This window comes from Tyto alba, unplaced genomic scaffold (assembly GCF_018691265.1).
Source record: "Tyto alba isolate M040663 unplaced genomic scaffold, T.alba_DEE_v4.0 Super-Scaffold_9, whole genome shotgun sequence".
In the NCBI taxonomy this organism is placed as follows: domain Eukaryota; kingdom Metazoa; phylum Chordata; class Aves; order Strigiformes; family Tytonidae; genus Tyto; species Tyto alba.
In genome coordinates, this window is record NW_024881330.1 from 13,153,026 (window position 1) to 13,172,685 (window position 19,660).

The following is a 19,660-nucleotide window of genomic DNA, read 5'->3' on the forward strand; positions in this document are numbered from 1 at the left end:
TTCTAGTTAATAAAAATCCTGAGCAAAACTGCTTAGAAGATTTTCACCGAAAAATTCTAGATCTGATCCTAGTTTTAAAAGGCTGGTGAACAGACTGTACACATCAGCTAGCTCACACATTTGCCAGACAGACATAGTGCTTTTCAGCTGCTAAGACATAGTGGTCCTGCATTATTGTACACTGTCATCACCTGAGAACTTGTAAATCTCATCTCCAGCAATATGGATGGGTTTCTCTGTGCAACTACTAAAATCTTGTGGCAGGTGGCACTTATTAACTTTGTGTGTGATTGCACGTGAGCTTGCCCCATGTTCAGGAGTTTGAGCATACACGACTGCCCCGTGCTGGGTGGGCGGGAGGAGAGCATGGCCCACCACAGCTCTGAGGCCCAACCATCTATTTGCCTTTTGTAGTGCTCCAGGCTCTGCTGACTTTGGTTCACCCTCTGTGAGAAAGCTCCCTGGCTTAATTTCCCAACCTCTTCCTAATTTTCAAGTGTGTTTACGAACTTCTCAGTCCATGCAGGGCAGATCTGAAGCCTGGCCTGATTTAGCAAATTTCTACATAAAATATTTGAAGCCAGCACCTGATGATCAGTCCTAGCAGAAGCTCAGGCTGTGATAGCAGAGAACAGTAGGAACAAAGGTTTCACAGATGAGCTAACAACCTACAGACAGAGCTCTCCCTGGCTTTCACATGAAGTACAGCACCTAAAGCATACTGTACATACAGCTTCTGGGAGAAAGAAATACAACTTCTGGAGTCCTTCAGCATTTCTAAATTAACTTGTAGCTGTTGAAAGGTGAAGCAGCTGAGATACAGCTCTCAAAGGGCCTGTAAAGTTGGAGCTTTCTGCTTCATTTAACTAGTCCATCTGTCTGTTATCTGCAGCTATGTACAGTTGTGGGGGAGTTTAATTAGCATAAGGAAGAAAAGATGTGTTCCCTAGCACCATGTAGGTGAAGGAGGAGATGAGTGGAAAATGTATCTTCTAGCATAGCACCTGCAGCATATGTGAGCATTCACATAATTAACAGCAATAATTCGCATGCACGTTTACTGCCTTTTATCAGTAAAAATCCAAAGCAATTAATTTAATAGATTTCATGGAACTTGAGGCTAGACATCTAGGTCTAGTTTTATTGTTCCTTAACAAATCTGGTTTCTATCAGTCACCTCTGTGATGCTGTTTAAAAAGCCAAACAGAAACACACAACTTTGTGAGTAATACCTGCCTGTCTAGAAATTCACCTATTTAGCTTTAATCGTATTCAGAGCTTCCAACTCTATATTAACTGACATTAAATGCTTCAAAAATTTACCCCGTAATAGCTTAACTGGTACTTTAAATAAATCAAGAGGCAAAGACTACCTGAACCAGATTGCATATCAGAGGTCATGTCCCTGCACACAGTTCACATCTCAGGGTACCCACTTTCATTGCATTATCTGACTTGGGTACTGATGGCAGGTGATCAAGAAAAATATATTAATCTGCATTGTACGGTGATTTATGCATATGTAATTTGTAAACTGCATCATTTATTTATTTATTTATTTATTTTTAAACTAGAACATACATAGCTACTTGTGTCCCCTCTTACAGCTGTGAGAAGGGATTAGTTCCAAAGGACATAGTTTAGGAGAGGAAGGCCAGCAATATCTCATATTTGAGGACAGGACTGCCTCGTAAAGAGTTTTATTAAACTGTATTCCAGGACTACAAAACCTAAGACTGATATCAAATCAAGATTCCCTGGATCTTCCTTTTTGTTCTTTTTAAGAATTGCAATTAACTGAACAGTTCTCCAGTATTTTGCAAGGTCTGCAGTTTTCCAAGATCTAACAACCACTAGTGGAGCAGAGACTATTTCTGTATTACACAGTGAAACTGTTAGTTTCAGTGAAATTAGCTTGGTATAACTCAGAAAGGCCCTTGCTTCAGGGCTACAGTAAAACTGCACAGAACAAGAGGTGAGAAACAATCTAGCACACAAATGACAGTAGAGGAAAATACACACAAGGTGTGTTTTTTGATTAGCAACAAAAAAAAAAACAGTAAATCCTGAGCTCACTTTAAGCAAAATCAGGACTCCTAGTATACATTAGTCTATATTTTTTGTCTACTATTTTTTTGAAATTCCATGATGCTTTGTTTTAATAATAATTTCATCCCAAACCCCAGCAAAGTAGCTTTCATCTTGAGAAAGGAGCATTCAGTTCTTATATAACACTTCTTCAGCTGAGCCAAACGGTACCTGCAGATCAGAGTTACTGAGGATAGTATGTCATGGGAAAAGTTATAGGCTCAGAATGAGAATAAATTAGAAATGAGAGATTTTTGCTTCCATCCTCACACAAAGCATTATCAGGATTCCCTTGACGTTGGAAGAAGCCACCGGCACATCATCTCTGGGAGTGCTCTGAAGCCTGGCAGATGTTTATATATATATTTTCCTGAAAATTGTTTTAATGTCCATATTGCTATTACCTGCCACGTGAGATGTTCTAGAGTGTGGTCACTGAGAAGAATAATACAGAGTGTGAAAATAAGGACTGCGAGGTCTTTACTTAGAGTTCTTGTCAACTCTCTAGAGAAGTCCTAGGGGTATATTTGGATATATCGCAGAGGCAGTATTGCTTCCCTTGTCCCAAAAGATGGCAAAAACAAAATATGATGCTCCCTTTGTTCAGCAAAAAATGTATTTCAATTAAAAAATGCAAAAACTATGGCTAAGGTACTAGACTTTATCCCTTGGTGTCCACCATAATGAGGAAATGTTCCACATGGTGTCCTATTTCAGGCTTTTACAAAGAACATAATTAGCCCATCATGCTTAGAAGCCTGTTTTACCTTATGTGTAAAACGTCACAGAGTTCCACATTTTTCCCATTTCAGAATAAACTACTGTAGGTTTTCAGCAGAGAGGTTTCCTCTAACTGGTGGCTCTGCAAATTCCACTGAAATTCACTGAATTCCCAGGCACAGTATACCCCACTAATGCATCTGCCAGGTTAGATGCAGAGCTAAGATGAATTTGCCTTTTGTCTCTCAGTTAGAAACCAGAGTAACATTTCTCTAGATATGTTAGGGGTATCTGAAAACTCTGTCTCCCTAATCCAATCCTTACTACTCACCACTTCCTTTTCCTAAAAGTGAAAGCAGTATTGAGAGCTTTGATGTTGCTAAAGTCCTGGTCATATGCTACTCCAAAGAGCAGGTCATTGCAACAGCAGTGGGATTTTCACAGTTGTTTCTCAGGCCAGAGCCCAATTTAGGGCAGGGCAAGTGACAGGTAAATGAGGCTGAGAGCACACGAGGGGATGGCAGTGGTGTGTGCATGGACAGTGGCCCCTGGCAGGGTGGAGGGAGTGACAGAGATTTCTTGGGGACTATGAGGTCCAACAGCAGAGGGATCCTGCTCCAGTTGCAATTGCCATTAATTCAAGAGGGTGATGGGCCTTGATGCCACAGCTGCTTTTGTGAGCCCATGGTGTAAAAGTGTAATGGTTGAGGAAGTCTAGTTTACCTCTAGAAGCTCAAACGTAGCAAGAAGGTCTCCTCCTGAAAGGTTTCCACAATACACTGGGTGGTAAGAAAGTTTAGGTGGTTCATATTTTTGATCAGCAAGTCTCACCACAGGGGCAGCCACTGTAGACCCAATATATTCTGCCTTACCCTAAGTAAAGGAAAACATAGGTGTCAAATGCATTTGAATTTCACAGCTGTCATAGGAGTCAAGATGATGCAGAGTTTAGTATTTGTAAAAACACTTCTCCTAAAGGAAAGAGCAGGGTGAAATGCAAGGCCGCTATGAAAATGGAAATGCTGAGTACTTCAGAGCATCCAATATTTCTGAGCTCTATATTCAGTCAGTGTCAGAATTTGCATGGTCAGAGAAAAATCTGTGTCTCCCCAGATTTATATATAATATTTACAGTTGTGTGCAAGGGAGGTGGGGGCAAGATGCTTATGATTTCTGTAAACCAGTCTTTAGGAGCAAGATTCACTTGGAAAAAAAAAAAAAGACAAAACAAGGCCACAATTTTGCAAGAACATAAAGTGAGTCCCAGGGCTGTTTTCAGATGTTAAACTGCAAACCACTGTAACACTGAGCTCCATTCAGCAAGGTCATCCATTTCATGCCTATTCAGTGACACAGCTTTACTTTCACACTGGCAGTAAAATGTAAGAGCCGAGGTTTTTATTAAGAAGGATTTTGAGTTTACCACTGCATCGTCATCGTACAACTCAATGACAATCTCTGGTGGGAAGTGAGCGATCTCCTCTCTGTTGCCATGAAGCACAATTCTGTTGAAGAGCAGCATCTGGTTCCAGGTGGGGGATAACGTCTGAGAAATGACCTAATGAAAGAGAGGAAATCTTTAATGACATATGAACTAGTTGGTTGGGAATACTCCAGATGACTTGCTAATCTGCTGGTGATGTCCTTTCCCACAGCCGGAACAATTCTTTGTCTGAGACAACCACATTTTTCAGCAGCTATTCCTAGACAGGAGGATATGATTCTTTCAACCTGGGGCTGGTATCTCCAGGTTCTCCGTTTCCCTTTTTCCTCACAGACCCCTCACAAGCATATCAATACATGACCACCGGTCTGTGTAGACAAAGCTCAGTATTGAATTTAGAGGAAAACTGTTGGTTTAGGAAAGCAAGCACATGTCTAATGCTATTAAAATAAAGCCTTTTCCCTAAGCTGAAGCCAGCTTTCACTTCTCCAGGATACATGTTTTCAATCTTGTTTTTACTTCAGTGTAATGACACATAACACTTCATGAAGAATAAAAAAAGAAAAAGATATTTTAATGAAGCATTCATAATAAATCAATAGTTTGTAATTTGGCTTATGTGGTTGCTTATGGCGTTTCATCATAGACAATATTTTAACTGTCTTGGCAAGAAATCTATTTAACAAAGATAACATTTAAAGAGGAAAAATATACCAATTGTAAAATGACTCATAACCTGTTATAGTTCTTTCAAATGGAAATAAGGCTCTTGACTACAGTTTATTGGCATTTGGCTGACAGTCTTCTAAAAACATGCGAGTTATTGGCTGCAATATTTTGGTCAGGCAGTGAATAAACTTAACACTTCTGTGCCTATAAAATCCTATTTCTCCTGGGACAAATTCTACTTTCCTGAATCTGGTGCATCTGAACATGAACTTTATTGGTTTCATTCACCAACTTCTGTTAGAAGTTAAGATCACATCAGATCAGGAAAAACAAGTTCATATCCTTGAGGAGTTGCCCTTTAACATCAGGCATCTAACTTTTCCTGCTAGGTACCTCCTTGCAAAACCAAGATTTTTCCTCTTCATGGCTTAATTAGAAGAAAGAAAAAAAAAAGTGTAAAGTGTTTTCAATTACTGAAAGAGACTTTGGAACTTACCTTCGTGGTCTGGCAGTGTGATGTGAAAGTAACTTTTGCAAAAGGATCCGAAAGTCCAGTGCTGTCAGCTGCAATGAGTCCCCTCGCCTGATACATGTGAGCTCTCAGCTGGAAGAGGTGTGGGGCTACATCATTGCAAAGAAAAGAGTAATGTCAGCTTCATGGAAATGATGCAGACACAGGTAGGACAGGAAGATTCATTACCTGCTGTCCGACCAGGATCTGACAAGGGGAACTGTTGCTAGAGCTGCCTCACTAAAGAAACACCTGACACACTCAGAAATTGTAAGACTTCTGTATCCATTTAAAATAGATGTCTGATGTAAGTCTCTACTGCAAAGTTGTTAACTGATAGTTTTTATTTCCCATCACTGGTTTATCTACTAGGTGTTTAACATGGTAGTTCAATCAGGAGAACTGAAGGATGCTTCCTCATTACAAGGAGACAGACTGATGGGACAGGGAACAGAAATTGCAAGCAAACAGGTCCTTTCTTTCCCTGATATCTGCAAGCCTCAGCAGCAGGACTGATGACCTGACAATGAAAGCAGCCTTTTCTGATTAAAAGATAGTAAGCTTTGATCATCTTAGAACAGTTACTATAAACAGAGGTTGTGCCACCCTCTGAATTAGGTCTTTTGGGGCCATGACCCTTAATGGCTGATATGGAGAAGAAACAGTGTCTTACTTTTATACAGCAGGCAGGCAGGTGAGGGCACCACACTGTGCCCTGAGTTGGTATTAGATGGAAATTCAGTCTCATATCCTACAGGCAAATTCTCCATGGTGCTGTGGGCATAGCTGGCAAGTCCAAGCCATAGGTAGATGTCCACCTTTGCCTGCACCGTCCAGCCCAGCGGGCGCTTGCCTGGTAACTGAAGGAAAAAATCTACCCATCACCCACAAGCTCAAGAAAGAGAGATGGCTGGATGCTGAGTCCTACAAAGCCAGAGTAAAATAAAGGAGCATTCATTGAGTTGATATATTGACAAATGGCATTTCTCCACAGTGAGTGGCCCTGAGACTCATTTAGTACAAAGAACTTCTGTGATTCTTAGGGAAGAAATTCGTAGTTTGCTCAGTTGAAAGTCCATATAAATGGCATACTGCCTAACATTCAGAGGTTTGTGCAGGCTACCTAATAGCTGCATACAACCCAGTGCTAGCTGATACACTATTTTTCCCATACTTCAGTCCACTTTCCATTTCATGCAGTTTTTCCACTTTCCATTTCATGCAATAGTTGCTCACATGTATTACTAAAATATTACTCCATTGCGTAGGTCAGAAAACATATTCCAGTATAAAATATTACTAGTCTTGACAAAAAATACTATTATTTCCTTCATCTCCTTTCCCACTTCATCTAGCTCTGCTAAACTCAGTGTTTAGTATTATCTACTTGTAAGGTAATTCTTGATATTGAAGGGGTTGTAGAGTTAATTAAGGTATTTTTTTGCTCATGCAGGCAAATAGTACTATGTTTAACAAGTACCTATGGCAACTATCAGGAGCTTTGATATTTCTATCTGCCCTTTAGCTGTGCTTTATGGGAGTGGTCCCAGCAGCTCCAGATGAAAAAACACTAAAAAGTCATTATATGAAGTTACTATTGTCTTGTGTGTTTGGGCTTTTCCTGATGGCCATAGTAACAACTACAGTGCATAATATTCAACCACCAGGTACTAGAGGTCACACTGCCTTTGTAGGAGTATACCCATTAAGACTTTCCTTCAAGATGAATAATCCCATAGCAGTATGTCGGACATATATTGCACAAACCTAGGCACATTTTAAATAGCAAGCATAAAGAATTGCTGTATTGCCTCTGAATATCTAGGTTTCCTTGCTACCTCAGTTGACGTGTGCTGATATCTTAGCAGTCTCCTCCTGGATTTTCATGTGCTGCATTCTGATGTCTTTGACAGCAAAGAGTCTGTACCTCTTGTATCTGTTTATGTATACAGCTATAGATAAACAATGCCATATACTTGTCATAAAAAATAGTGAGAAAATTAATTACTCGTACACCAAAATCCTGGCAACGATAGAGTGCTTAAAGAAGGACAAGCATAAATGTAAGAAGCAAACATTAGTAGATGGCAGATATAAATGTGTACACGTTTTTAGTACATTACAAAGATAAGCCTGTAAAACACAGTCCCTGGAAGAAATCTGAATACTGAATGCTCCCCATGCATTACCTGTGTTTACAGAGCACCCCAGACTTACTTTCAGGAAATGGGTTTTAATCTTCCCACAGTCGTTGCCTCTCTGCTCTTTTGCTGGAGAATAGAGTATATTTTTTGCTGGGACTCTTGCATATGCAACTCTCTTGTTGCTGCTGAGCATCCAGATGAACACATCAGGCACCGTATTCTGCGGCTGTTAAACAAGAAATGTTGAACTAAAACTGAATTATTTCTATGAACCACCACCATTATTTCTGTTAAAACACTCTCTACCAAAAGCTGATTCCCTCATGGCTCCTGAGGAGTGGCAGATGTGCAACCAGACTAAAAGAGGCTGTCACTTCATGCTTTGCAGTCCAAACCTCCATTCCCAAGCACAGATAAAGGTAAAGAGCTTTGTAGAGTGATTCAGAAGCACTCATTTTATAAATCATTTCAGGTGAAACTAGAACTAAAAGTCTGTGTACAACTCTGTCTAAGGAAATAAGTTTCCCACAGATTGCGTAAGTTGAAAGTACCTACCATGGAAATACCATCAACTTCATCTATACCAACAAACCAAAAAGGACCAGGGCCAAACTCAAGAACTGGCATATGATCATCTATTCTGCTTAAGAGGATGCTCCAAGGCATCACCTTGCCCTGTCCCAAATGACATTTCCCCAAGCAAAGCCTAAGCATGGTTCAAAGCAAAGACCAGCCCAGGGGCTCTTTCCAGGAAGCGCTGTTAGCAAGGTCCCTCTATTTTTGGAAGGAAGGAAATTTGGGTGTAGGCTGCAAACCACAACAGGCTGTGCCACTTGCCCTCTGTGCCAGGTAATAACCTGTTTAGTTTTCTAGCACAGACACCTCTCAGAGGGACAACACTCCACTGGCTGGATTTTGGTCTGACCAGAAATGTCTGTTCTTCTGTTATTCTCAGGCTTAATAGCATGTCTAAGCAGTGTCTCCACAGTAAAGTACACTATAGAGCCCCCTGAGCTCATACCAGTCCAAATCACTATGTCCAAACAAGTGGACAGTCAAATCAAAAAGCAGACTATCTACAAACCACAAACCTCCAGGGCACATAAGAGATGACCTTATTAAAAAAAAAAAAAAAAAAAACAAACAAACAAAGAAAAACAAAACAAAGCAAAGCAAAACAAAACAAAACACAAAACTCTTCGTACTGCATTCTTTCCATGCTACATAGCCCAGTGTTTTCTATCCCAGTCTGTTAACAGATCCACTTAATGCAAAACAGGATTAGGTCTAAATATCTGAATGAGAATTCTTTGGATAGCCAGGCCAGGGGATTCACATGGGATTATGAAAATCAAAGTCAAGCCCTGCATTTTAAATTTATCTGAATTTCTGTGGGGATTACCTCATCAACCAAGAATCGAATTTTATCTATAAAGTTCTGAGTCTCATGCATCATTTCATCCAGTGGCATCTTCTTTTTCTGCTGCTGAACAATTCCCTTGGCATCACTGGACATTGCTTCCTGCAGTCAGGAAAGACAATATGTATTTTTTATGCACTATCAAGTAATTTGAACTGGACACGGAAGGAGAAAACAGTCTTCGATTCAAGTTGAAAAACGAAGATGGAGACACTTGGTTCAAGGTAACAATTACTTTCTCTGTCACAACAGAAAGCAATCAACTCTTTGGACCTGATAACATAAAATGTGCATGTCCCCCATTTGCTCTTTGTTTGTATGCATATTGCATGTATGTCCTAAGAGACATGATTACCGCCTAGAATTATTGGGCCTCAGGCCTGAAGAGGTCAAAGCCAAAATCTGTGCTACAAACAGTAAATAAAGCTAATAAACATTCAGACGACCTCCACCCAATTTGGTTTCTTCTCACTGGTTCCCTGGAGGAGGTGACTAGGTCCAGGAATAGAAAATGCCAGACCTTACTTGTTTTGAAGTTCAGCCCCACCACAGTAATTAAATGCCTAACAGCAGTGTTAATTTGGTGTTTTTCCACTGAACTCATCACCATCCCATTTTAAGATACACAGAAAAGAAAAACCATCTCATTATAATGTCTTACTTGTATTTTAAAACAACATGTTCTGAATTATTTTAGGGTATCTTACAACTCTTTGCTGTTGTAAGACAAACCTTAGTTGTAAACCAGCTACAGCAGGGTTTATTAAAAAAAGATGTTCTTGGATACTATATTCATATTAATTACAAAGCATTCCAATATGGTGAAATCAAATATAAATTAAGATGTATTAAACCAGCATGTTTTTGGTTAATGTTGCATTAATGCTTAAAGGCAAAAACACACATACCAGCTCTTGCTTGAACAGCATGAGTCTCTTTCTGTCCAAAGCAGTGTAGTTCAAATCTTTGGGCTTCTTTTCAGCAATGGTAATGAAGGCTCTAGGACACAAGAATAACAGGTTCTTTAAATGTGTTATTTTTTTAATGTGAGCTGCTAAAATACTTTGGAATAAAATGTTCTCTGTCTGCTGCAGTGCATGAACCAGAAGACAGAGATGCTGAAATTCTCTAAAATAAATATTGAGCATCTATAAAATTCAAAACATAAAGTCCAAAAAGTCTGTACCACATTTCACAGAAACAGGGTTAATATCTAGAAATTAGGGTTTACATCTATTTTGAGCCCAATCATGTCATCTGACACAGAGCCCACTAGGTGATTTATCCCAGCATGTGGAATCTTTTGTTTTTATCTTAACCTTGTCAATTTTTACAGTATGTCTATCACACACTTTATTAAATCCTACTTATCTCATATATGTTCTATTATTAGAGTCCAGAAAGCCAAAATAATATGACAATGATTGGCAGTAGTCTACTTTCAATACTGAATATTGAAAATAACAACAAAATATTTTCTCTGTGTAAATAGAAACTGCAATTTGAGAAGGTCTTTGCTTTTATAGCAGAATAAATAAAATATATATCTCAGTAAGTTTACTGTGGTTTTTTTTTTTTTTTATTATCATCAGTTTCCTCGTCCAACCTTGAATTTGTAGCCAACTTATAAAGTTGATTTTCTGTATGTCTTTAGTAAAGGTAGTTACCTGATTTGGTTTATAAAGTCATTTAGAGTCATCCTCATTTTCTCCTCAGATGCAATCTCCGAAACCTTGATCAAGTCCTTTACTTGCTCTAATGATTCTTCCTGCAAAAAACACATGACAAAGCTGTTATGTAAAGGAGGACACTTTGTCGTTCTGCCAGTTATAACACTGTTATTCACTGTATGACTAGCAAGAATGAGGGAGGAGACTGTAACCTAACAGAACAGGACCTTTGATATATCACTACACTTGAAGTGCACGGAGAGAAGATTCCAGCAGCGTGATTTATTTTGACCTTTCCCCAGTCTCTCCAACTACTAGTCCAAGATATTACTACTTGGAGCAGCTCTCTTTTCTCACTTCTTTTGTGAAGATCAGTCACTGGGAAACATTCACTGCTGGGCAGGGGGAAAAACTATAGTTCTCCTTGGTTCTATTTCCAGCCCTGCTGCTTAAATCTAGCAAGTTGCTGGAGTCAATTTCTTAAACTTTAGTGAGCACCTGAAACCATATGCAAGGTCTACCACAACACCTGCTGTTATCACTGAAAAATTGAGTTTGTTCTTACAAACTAAAATAAATAGCTGGATTTCCAGCAAGGCCTGTGGGTGTTCAGGTGCACTGACAACAATATCTGTCCATATATATATATTCTGATGTTTAATTTGCAAGTACCTGGGTTTGAAATATTGGCCTGTAAGCCACTGTCTTCTCACAATACAACCTTGCATGTGTATGACTTCAGTGTTGTTTCTCATGAGGTATATAATGAGGGATGAATCAGAATCTTAATTTGAGTGCCATGAATCAAAATATTCAACATTAGAAGTCACTTTAAAAAAACCCTAAACTATTACTTTCTTGAGATTGTTGATAGTTAACTTTAAATAAGGGTAGAAAAAATCATCATTGTGGGAAAACATTATGACTAGGGCATCACAGTGACTGCCCATGAGACGATATACCATTTTTGTCTCTATCAATGTTTTTAGGAAAAATAAAACCAAAAAGTGTCCTTCTAAGAATCTCCAGCATAAACACAGGTTAAACCATGTGGTCTGGGCAAGAAGACATCAGAGGAAGAGCCATAAGAGAGAGAATTATTCTGTATCTCGTATTTCAAATGTTTGACTGTTCTTACAAAGAATAAAACATTTCTGAGAAAATAAGACAGTCCTACAGAAGAAAAAAAAATGTGGACATGAATATTTGACTAGCTCTAATAATTCAAAACTATTTGGCAAAAAAAAAAAAAAAAGAGAAGGGGCTGATATCAGCTACTCTTTCACAAAATAAAGAGGAAGGAATGCAGTCAGGGGAAATTTTGAAGGCCTGTTTTGGGGAATGTGACCTCTCATTGCCATACTCTGCTGAATATATGAGCCTGGGAGGATGGTTGCCACTTACCAGGTGATCTGCCATTTTTTCAAGAGTGTTGGATGAGTACAAACGAAAAGTCTGGTTGCCCCAGTAGCTCTTGACACAGATACAGGGCTTCCTCTCATCATACGGCAGGTACTGGTAGTTCCTGTGAAAACAAAGCACAGAGCAGATCATAAAGGTGAGAGAGGAGTTCAGGGAGAGGTGAAGGAAAGAAAAACTGTTTGGTGCTCTCACAGCATAGGAACCGAGGACACGACAGTGTATGTTCACAGGTACTAACCAGTAAATACTGGGAAGAACAAACACAAACTACTTATGCTACCTGTGAGATCACTGAAGAAAAAAAGCTTGAAGTCAGTGGATCTAATCTCAGTGCTTTCCAGGGTGGGAGAAAAGCCAGGCAGAGACATGCAGAGAATCTCTGGTATACTGCTAATAGTGGGAAGCACAAGGGGAGAAGGAGGAAAAATTAAAATCTGATCTCCTCTTCAAGAGCAATGGCTCCTCACATGCACAGCAGGAAAGGCATGGCAGAGTCTCACCACCGCATTACTTTCACAAGATGCTTCTTTTCAGAAGCAATAGCTAGTGGAGATTGACATTCCTTGGCAGAAGCTGATCTGCAGGACCCTGCTTAGTAAAAGTGATGCCAAACACATAATAACCCAGTGATAAAATGCATCTGCTGCTCTCTTTTTCCTCACTTTTTATCTTAGGTCCAAGTTTCCATACTGACTTTTTTGTAATGCTGTTTTCTTTGGGTGTTCAGCTGTAGGAGTGTCTTGTACTGAAAAAAATAAGTAAGACACCAGCATAAACAGAGGCTCTGCAGACTTTAATGCTTACCTGCCACAAACCCTGATGTTCTGATTAGAGTTGTGATAGGAACTATGTCTGTTGACATTTTCCACCTGATCCTCATATCTGTAAACTGCTTGACAGTACCTGGCCTTCTAAAGAAAGAGGTACCATCTAGTCTTGGCATTTAGCAATATTGTGGATTGTTCTACCTACCAAACTGACAAAGAAAATATTTATTTTTATTAGAATCTTTGAAATGAATTAAACCTTTACACTTCTGTTTATAAACAAGACCATTTAGAAAAACTGTTTCACATGTTTTCATCCATTACTCCATTCTTTTTCTCAAGGACCATTTCTTCCTACTTCTGCTACTACCTGCTGTTTAAGTCTACATCTATAATTATTAGCTCTGAAAAGTGTTCTGGGAAGCTCACTCTTGACCAGATTTCAAAATTTTTGATGTGTTATTCTGCTTCTGGAGATGGTCATTGAAAGAATGGTACTTGTGATCAGAGTATGGGAGTATGTTATCCCTAAATCACGGATAGCATTGAAGGATGTACACTCGCCTATAGTTTTCCAATGTATAGTTGGTATAATGCAGCCCTTTTAGAAACATGAGAAATTCAAGAGCCCGTGAGTCCAAGATCAGAAGATGCATGTAAAATGGCTCAGAGGACATTCACTTCAGTGGAGCCTAGAAAATTTACTGTTGTGAAAGATGTAATTGAGGGTTTGAAAGCCTCAAATCCACACAGCCCATTTAATGCTGCCAGGATTCATTAATGAGTCCTGCAGGATTATAAAACAGGAGCCAGAGTCCTGCACGATGAGGTTTTGAAACCCAGATCCTCACCTGTTTCCACCTGTGATCAGTGGCTTCTCAGGGGGTGTGGTGGATATCAGGGGTATTCCAAGGTCATGAGAAATTTCATCCTCCCCTTCATGCAGCAGGCTTTCTTCTGCTTCTCCATCATGTGTCTTCCTTTTCCCTCCAGCTCCTGCTGACACCCCATCAGTAACATTTCCAAAGTTACCTAGAGACACGGTGTTAGAAATTAAGAGATGACTAGCTTGGAGTTGGTAAACTTGAATGAGATTTAAAAAAGAGAAAGACCAGATATACCAGTGGAAAATCTTTGTCTCCTCCTGTTTGTGAGCTGTCCTGGACATAGCACAGTTTATAAAGGTCCTGACAGGGTATGTCAGTCCTGATGATGTTTCAGACTCCAGGACAGTGCTTCCTTACCGGCCCTAGGTGATATACACCTAGTATACTACCCCTATTATTAAGTGATGTGATCCTCTAGTTTCTGGCCCCCAAGAACTTCTGTTTTTGTTAAAGAAACTCAGAAGCAAAAGCAATGCTGCTGTTGATATTTCTAGACCCAGGAGACCCAATATGTGTTTGCTTTACATAGCAAATGTATGTCTTCTTTATAACATACGGGAGATCATTCCAAAGTCTGATCTCAGAAGTACTAAAGCTTATTTTCAGGAAAACATTTTTTCTATAGTAGGGTTGCAGAGCTACTAATAACCATGCTTTGAGGCCCCAGCTTCAAGCCTAATGCCAGACAACTCTGCTAACAATACAGCCATATTCTCTGATAGATTTTGCCTTAAAGAGTAATTATCAGCACTGGGAAAGAGCAGCATCCATCAGACTTGCAATTACAGATTTTATTAGACAGGCAGAAAACATTCGCTGCAGGAGAAGGATGTGCTGATTCACCCCAGACAACATCCTGATCTGGAACTTTGGTTCTGTCTTTCATGTAAATAATAGCCATTTGCCAAATTTGGATCCAAATTTCAGCTGCACAGCTAACTGGTAGATGTTCAGGTCCAGAATTCAGATCCAGATTCATCTTTAGTATTAATTCTGAAAAGAATCACTATAATTCTTACCCAACTATACAAATGAGTTTCTTGTCATTCTCAATTGTGCCTCCTGCTAAGTTTCATCAGGAATCGGTATCACTCATTGACTGTCCTGTTTGTCACAGACATCTCTCCCTGCACACATAGCCCTACAGCTGAGCAGAGTCAGGTGCAAAAACACAAAGATGGGAAGTGCCAGGCTGCTACTGTGCACCTGAACTCTAAGTGGGGCTAGTACAGAGATAAGCAAACCCCTGCAAGGGAAATTAGACCAATTCAAGTTTCTCTCTTAAGGGAAAATTCTTCTACTTTGAAAATATCCACTCAATATTCATGAAAATGTCTTCATTTTCTCTTTAGTTTCCTCCAGGGGGCAATTCAGCTCCACCATGAGGAGGTCCCTCATGCAGTACAGTCCTGCTTTATGCAAAAAGAGTATAGGACTTGCCAGGAGGATCTTAGAGGACAAGCCAGTGCATGCATTTTGAGGCTTGGCTGTACATCACCCACACTCACAGACCCACATGTAGCTCAATGGGGTTGGCCAAGACAGTCCACATGGATCCTGCCTGCAAAGGGGCTCCTGCATAGCCAGGGACTAATTGCAACAGGCACCATAGAATGAACTCTTCCTTCAAATAAATTATTTGAGTTTGGACTCCCAGGGGATTAGGAAGCGAAATACTGGCTGAGTTGCTGTATACAGTGGGTAAGAGGGTTTGTATTAATACAAGGAATCTGGGAGTAGAGACAGATAGACATTAGTATGCTCAGCTTGACTGCTATCCAGCAAAATTATGATCAGGGTTTAATTCAAATGTAAGCCTTACTCTGAAGCTGACTCTTGAGCCGAGACACATCTATCAATAACATGCAGCATCCCCTTGCTCCTGAGACTCCCTCTCAGCTTTGGAGAAGAGCTTAGCACACTTACCAATGGAAACCTCAAAGGTTATGGGCTTGTCCCCAACCTTCCTGTCAATCATTGTGGCTTCAAAAAATGTCCCAAAGAGGAGGAATTCCTCGAATTTCTCTTCATAGATCTATTGGAGAAGAAGGAGGCAGAAAAATGGCACTTAGTTTACCTTCTACTCTTTTAACAGCACAGAGAAGTGTTTACAAACCTCTAGCAGCTGTGTTACTGTCATAGATCTATCTGTCCGAGGTAGTCAGTGAGGCACAATTTGTAGGAAGAAGTAATACCTCTTCTCTGAGAAATTGATATGACTGGGAAAAGTTATAAGCCTGTGTGACTTTGGTCTTGTCAATATTGTTCAGTTCTATCATAACTGATTACATAAAAGTCATTACCCCTCACTTCATACTCTGCCTCACCAGTAGTCGCTATTAAATGGTTTCAGCACCTTCACATACTCTTATACCATCACTCAAACTATACATCTATGGCAGTTCAAGGGCAGTTTAAGGGCACTCTTAGTGCAACAACAACAAAATATCACCATCCTGATATAAGTCATTTACCAGTGAGTGTGGCAATAGCCTTCCTTTGCATTGCAATAGTAAATGCTGCGCTCGTAATGCAACCAGGCAGGGGAGTGCTCATCCAGCTCTGCTTTCTCTGGGATGACTTTAACCTCCTGCCCCTGTGTTTGTACTATCAAGACTTTTTCCTTGCTCAAAGTCAAGACTTTGACACTCAGCTCCCAGTGACACCAATAAGACACAAAGATTTCTGGTATCCACATTATGCATGGCAGCCCTGTGCAAAAGCTTACTGAAACCAAGCAGTCCTTCATTTTTTTCTTTCTTTTTTTTTTAATCCTGCTGTGTTTTAAACCACATGCCCAAAGGTGGGGTCTTAGTGCAGGGGGGTTCAGTCCTCTGCTCTTTGCGTTCCTTGGTGTCACAGAAACCAGCAACACAGTAACCCTGTTTTCAGCTTTTAGCAGAATTTGGAAGCACAGGAACCAAGGGGTCTCAGCACAGCAGCACACCCTGAAAAGTGTAACAACCTTTTGTGGAGTTTTAAGGCTCTGCTAGGCACTGTTTTAAACCTACTGGAGATCCAGTATCTGCTTGTCCCTGGCACAAGCTCTTACTCAAGGAAGGCCAGCTAATACCTCTAGTGCTCTTGTGTCATTAACAAAAGAAGCAAATAGCCCCAAACCAACACTAAGCCCAGAGGAGTTATGTTTTATGGCTTGAATTCTTCCCAAATTTACACTCCAGCTGCCACAATCTCTCCAATGCAAACCCTACTCATTTTACAGCATGGACAACAGTGTACTGAAGTCCATTAGGCAAGATCAGTACTAGCTTCTTTTGCAATGGTGAGGCAATGAATAAAATCTTAGCTGTATATGAATATCTGCTTGTCTGACTTTTACAAAGCAGAAGCAGCTTTTGACACCACTGATGATCTCTTAATTTTGAAAAACCTCTGCTATACACAATAAAAGGGTATAGGTCTTCAGTGAAAGAATTAGCAGCATCACATGTCAAAGCTAGCACCACAGATTGCAGCTCCACAGCAGTTTTAGCTTCCTTGTGCCTTGATTGTTTTCAGCATGAACCCAGAACATAGGGTGCCTAATAAAGCTGAGGCTCAGAGACTACAAGACACACATCTATCTCCCACTATAAAGAAAGCAAATTGCAAATGTTTAATGTCTTCTTGATGCCAGAATAGACCAATAAAATTGTGCTGTGGGGCTGGATAATTTGCCTCTGTTGTCTCAGAGGCTCTATGAGACATCTTTTGCCTTATTTGTAATGTCTTCAGTTCCTGCTTTTCCTTTCAGAGAGTTGTAATGTAATTACTGTGTCTACTGTAGCATGAAATATTGCTGAATGTCAAAAACTGAAGAATATCTAACATCACTGTATTATGTTGTCGCCTTTTACTCATTTTGTGTTTGAAACTGAGGCACAGTAGCCAGAAATAAATCCTTATTACTGCTATTAATATTTATTTGTGTTACTGCAGGGTTTGTTCCTCTACCTGGAGTATTTAGCCAGCACCTAAGACCACAGTGTTTGAGCCACTCACAATAATGGATTTCTCCCATATAAAGGAAAATCTATATGGAAATAAATTTATTCTCATGTCACTTCTATTACAATCTTCAGAGAAAAACTGAGGGACGGAGGCAATTTACAGCTATATGAGTATATAAATCAAGACCAGGACACAGGTTCGCACAATTGGCTTGCAATTACCCACACCATTTCTCTGATAACACACTCCTTGACCTGCTCCAGCTAGCACGCATGCCAGCAATGCCAGGGCACAGGCCAGGAAAGAGCTCTTGCCAAGGCTAGGCCTCAAGATCAAAGAACAATTTTTCCTCTCCTATTTACTTGTAGAGACGGAGTCACAAGACCAAGAATCAGATCTAATAAAGGACATGAGTGCCTTAAGCACTGAGGTGGGGCTCCCACTACAGAAGCCAAAATTTTCATCAGTGACATACTGAAGGGGGAAGAAAATTGGTTATGGGGATATTTTTCTTCCTATTTATTGGGTAAAAAAAAATGTGCTGTTGATTCCAGGCAGTGATGGAATGGAACAGAGAACCAAAGCTCAAGTATTGGCTCAGCACCTGATCTGTTAAGTGTTGTTGTTAGTGTCTGTAATAGATATATGTTCCTTTTTTATTTCCTCTAACCAGTCTGTCTTTTGCTCATGAGCATAACGGGTGATCTGCCCCTCCTGGTCATATCTCGAATCCCAAGCCTGGCTCATTTATCCCTTCCCATTTCCGGAAGAGAAGGGGGAGTAAGTGGCTCATGGTGTTTGGCTGCTGACCAGGCTCAAACCACAACACCCCATCAGCTCTCTATCATTTAGCAGATATTACATCATGTAAGTTTCTAGCTGGAACACCTGGAAGCAGCTAGTACAGAAGGGACAATAGGACAGGAGACTAAGTTGTATGGAAAACAAGTCCTACTTGAGATTTTTTTTTTTGTTACAGGTACATATTAATGCTCCATTTGTGCTGCATTATTATGGAAAAGTCCCAAGACTAAGGAGGCATGGAAAAGCTGTAGGGAGCACATAAAATCAGTATTGTATGGCCTGAACCCAAATACACACATCAGTGACATCCTTGGAGGTTTAGGGACACATGTCAATCAATCTCTTAACATCATACTGACCTCTGAAGGCACATCGAATGGCTCAACTTCCACTTCAGTTGAGTTCATCTTATCTGAAGGAGAAGCTGACTTTCGATCCTCTCCTGATTTGTCAGTTTTGTCTTTTCCTTTGGGTGGTCTGAAGTCTTTATCTTTAGAAGGCAATTTGATATCCTTGATAATACTTGAAAACTTTGACTCACGGGCTCCTCCCGAAAGTATCTCCACAGCAATCTCAATGAAGAGACGTCCCCTGAAGGAGACCCCTTCTCCAAAACCTTCGTTAAGCTCCTGGTGGTCATCCATGAGGCTGTGGTTCCTGGGTGAGCCATAGAGATTGATCCAGGCAGGCCCAAAGGTAGGCAAAAACCCTGGAGATAAAGCACCTTTTATGACATTTCTATTAGGTGTTAGCACACTCTCTTCACTGTCTGCTCCAAGAAATCTTGTCTCTTGCACACCAAAAGCCAAACCTGAACCACCATAGAAGTCTATGTGGGTGGGAACCACCTCATATAGAGCACTGCTTTGCAAGCCAATTTTTAGGCACCAAGGAACCTTTGCCAATACCCACCCAGGGACTCTGCCAGTATGGAGCTCTTTCTCAGAAGGTGTTTGTATCACACGTGCTGGGGCATGAGGCCTATTGCACCTCTTGAAACAAAGAGCTTGCTCCCATTGACTGAGGGCTGGAACATGATAGGAGAGGAGTGGAGGCTTTTTCACCTTGTCCAAACTGTTCATAAGCCCATCTCACTACTCAGTTTGTATGATTTATCTTTTATTTTCTGACTAAGGACTTAGATACACATTTGAATTGCCAGG

The 19,660-nt window shown here is 40.3% G+C and overlaps 1 protein-coding gene across 1 annotated transcript in view; it reads right to left on the bottom strand.

The window, feature by feature from the left end:
• Window positions 1-19,660, bottom strand: part of FER1L6 (fer-1 like family member 6) — a 75,522-nt gene that overhangs the window by 32,348 nt on the left and 23,514 nt on the right. The window contains exons 11-22 of the mRNA XM_009973063.3: window positions 18,857-19,206; window positions 15,669-15,777; window positions 13,707-13,887; window positions 12,071-12,191; window positions 10,664-10,764; window positions 9,905-9,995; window positions 8,979-9,098; window positions 7,650-7,802; window positions 6,106-6,292; window positions 5,418-5,542; window positions 4,232-4,366; window positions 3,532-3,681 (exon numbers count right to left, since the gene is read on the bottom strand). Of these exons, the coding sequence (XP_009971365.3) occupies window positions 3,532-3,681; window positions 4,232-4,366; window positions 5,418-5,542; window positions 6,106-6,292; window positions 7,650-7,802; window positions 8,979-9,098; window positions 9,905-9,995; window positions 10,664-10,764; window positions 12,071-12,191; window positions 13,707-13,887; window positions 15,669-15,777; window positions 18,857-19,206 (1,823 nt within the window). The remainder of the gene's footprint in view (window positions 1-3,531; window positions 3,682-4,231; window positions 4,367-5,417; window positions 5,543-6,105; window positions 6,293-7,649; window positions 7,803-8,978; window positions 9,099-9,904; window positions 9,996-10,663; window positions 10,765-12,070; window positions 12,192-13,706; window positions 13,888-15,668; window positions 15,778-18,856; window positions 19,207-19,660) is intronic.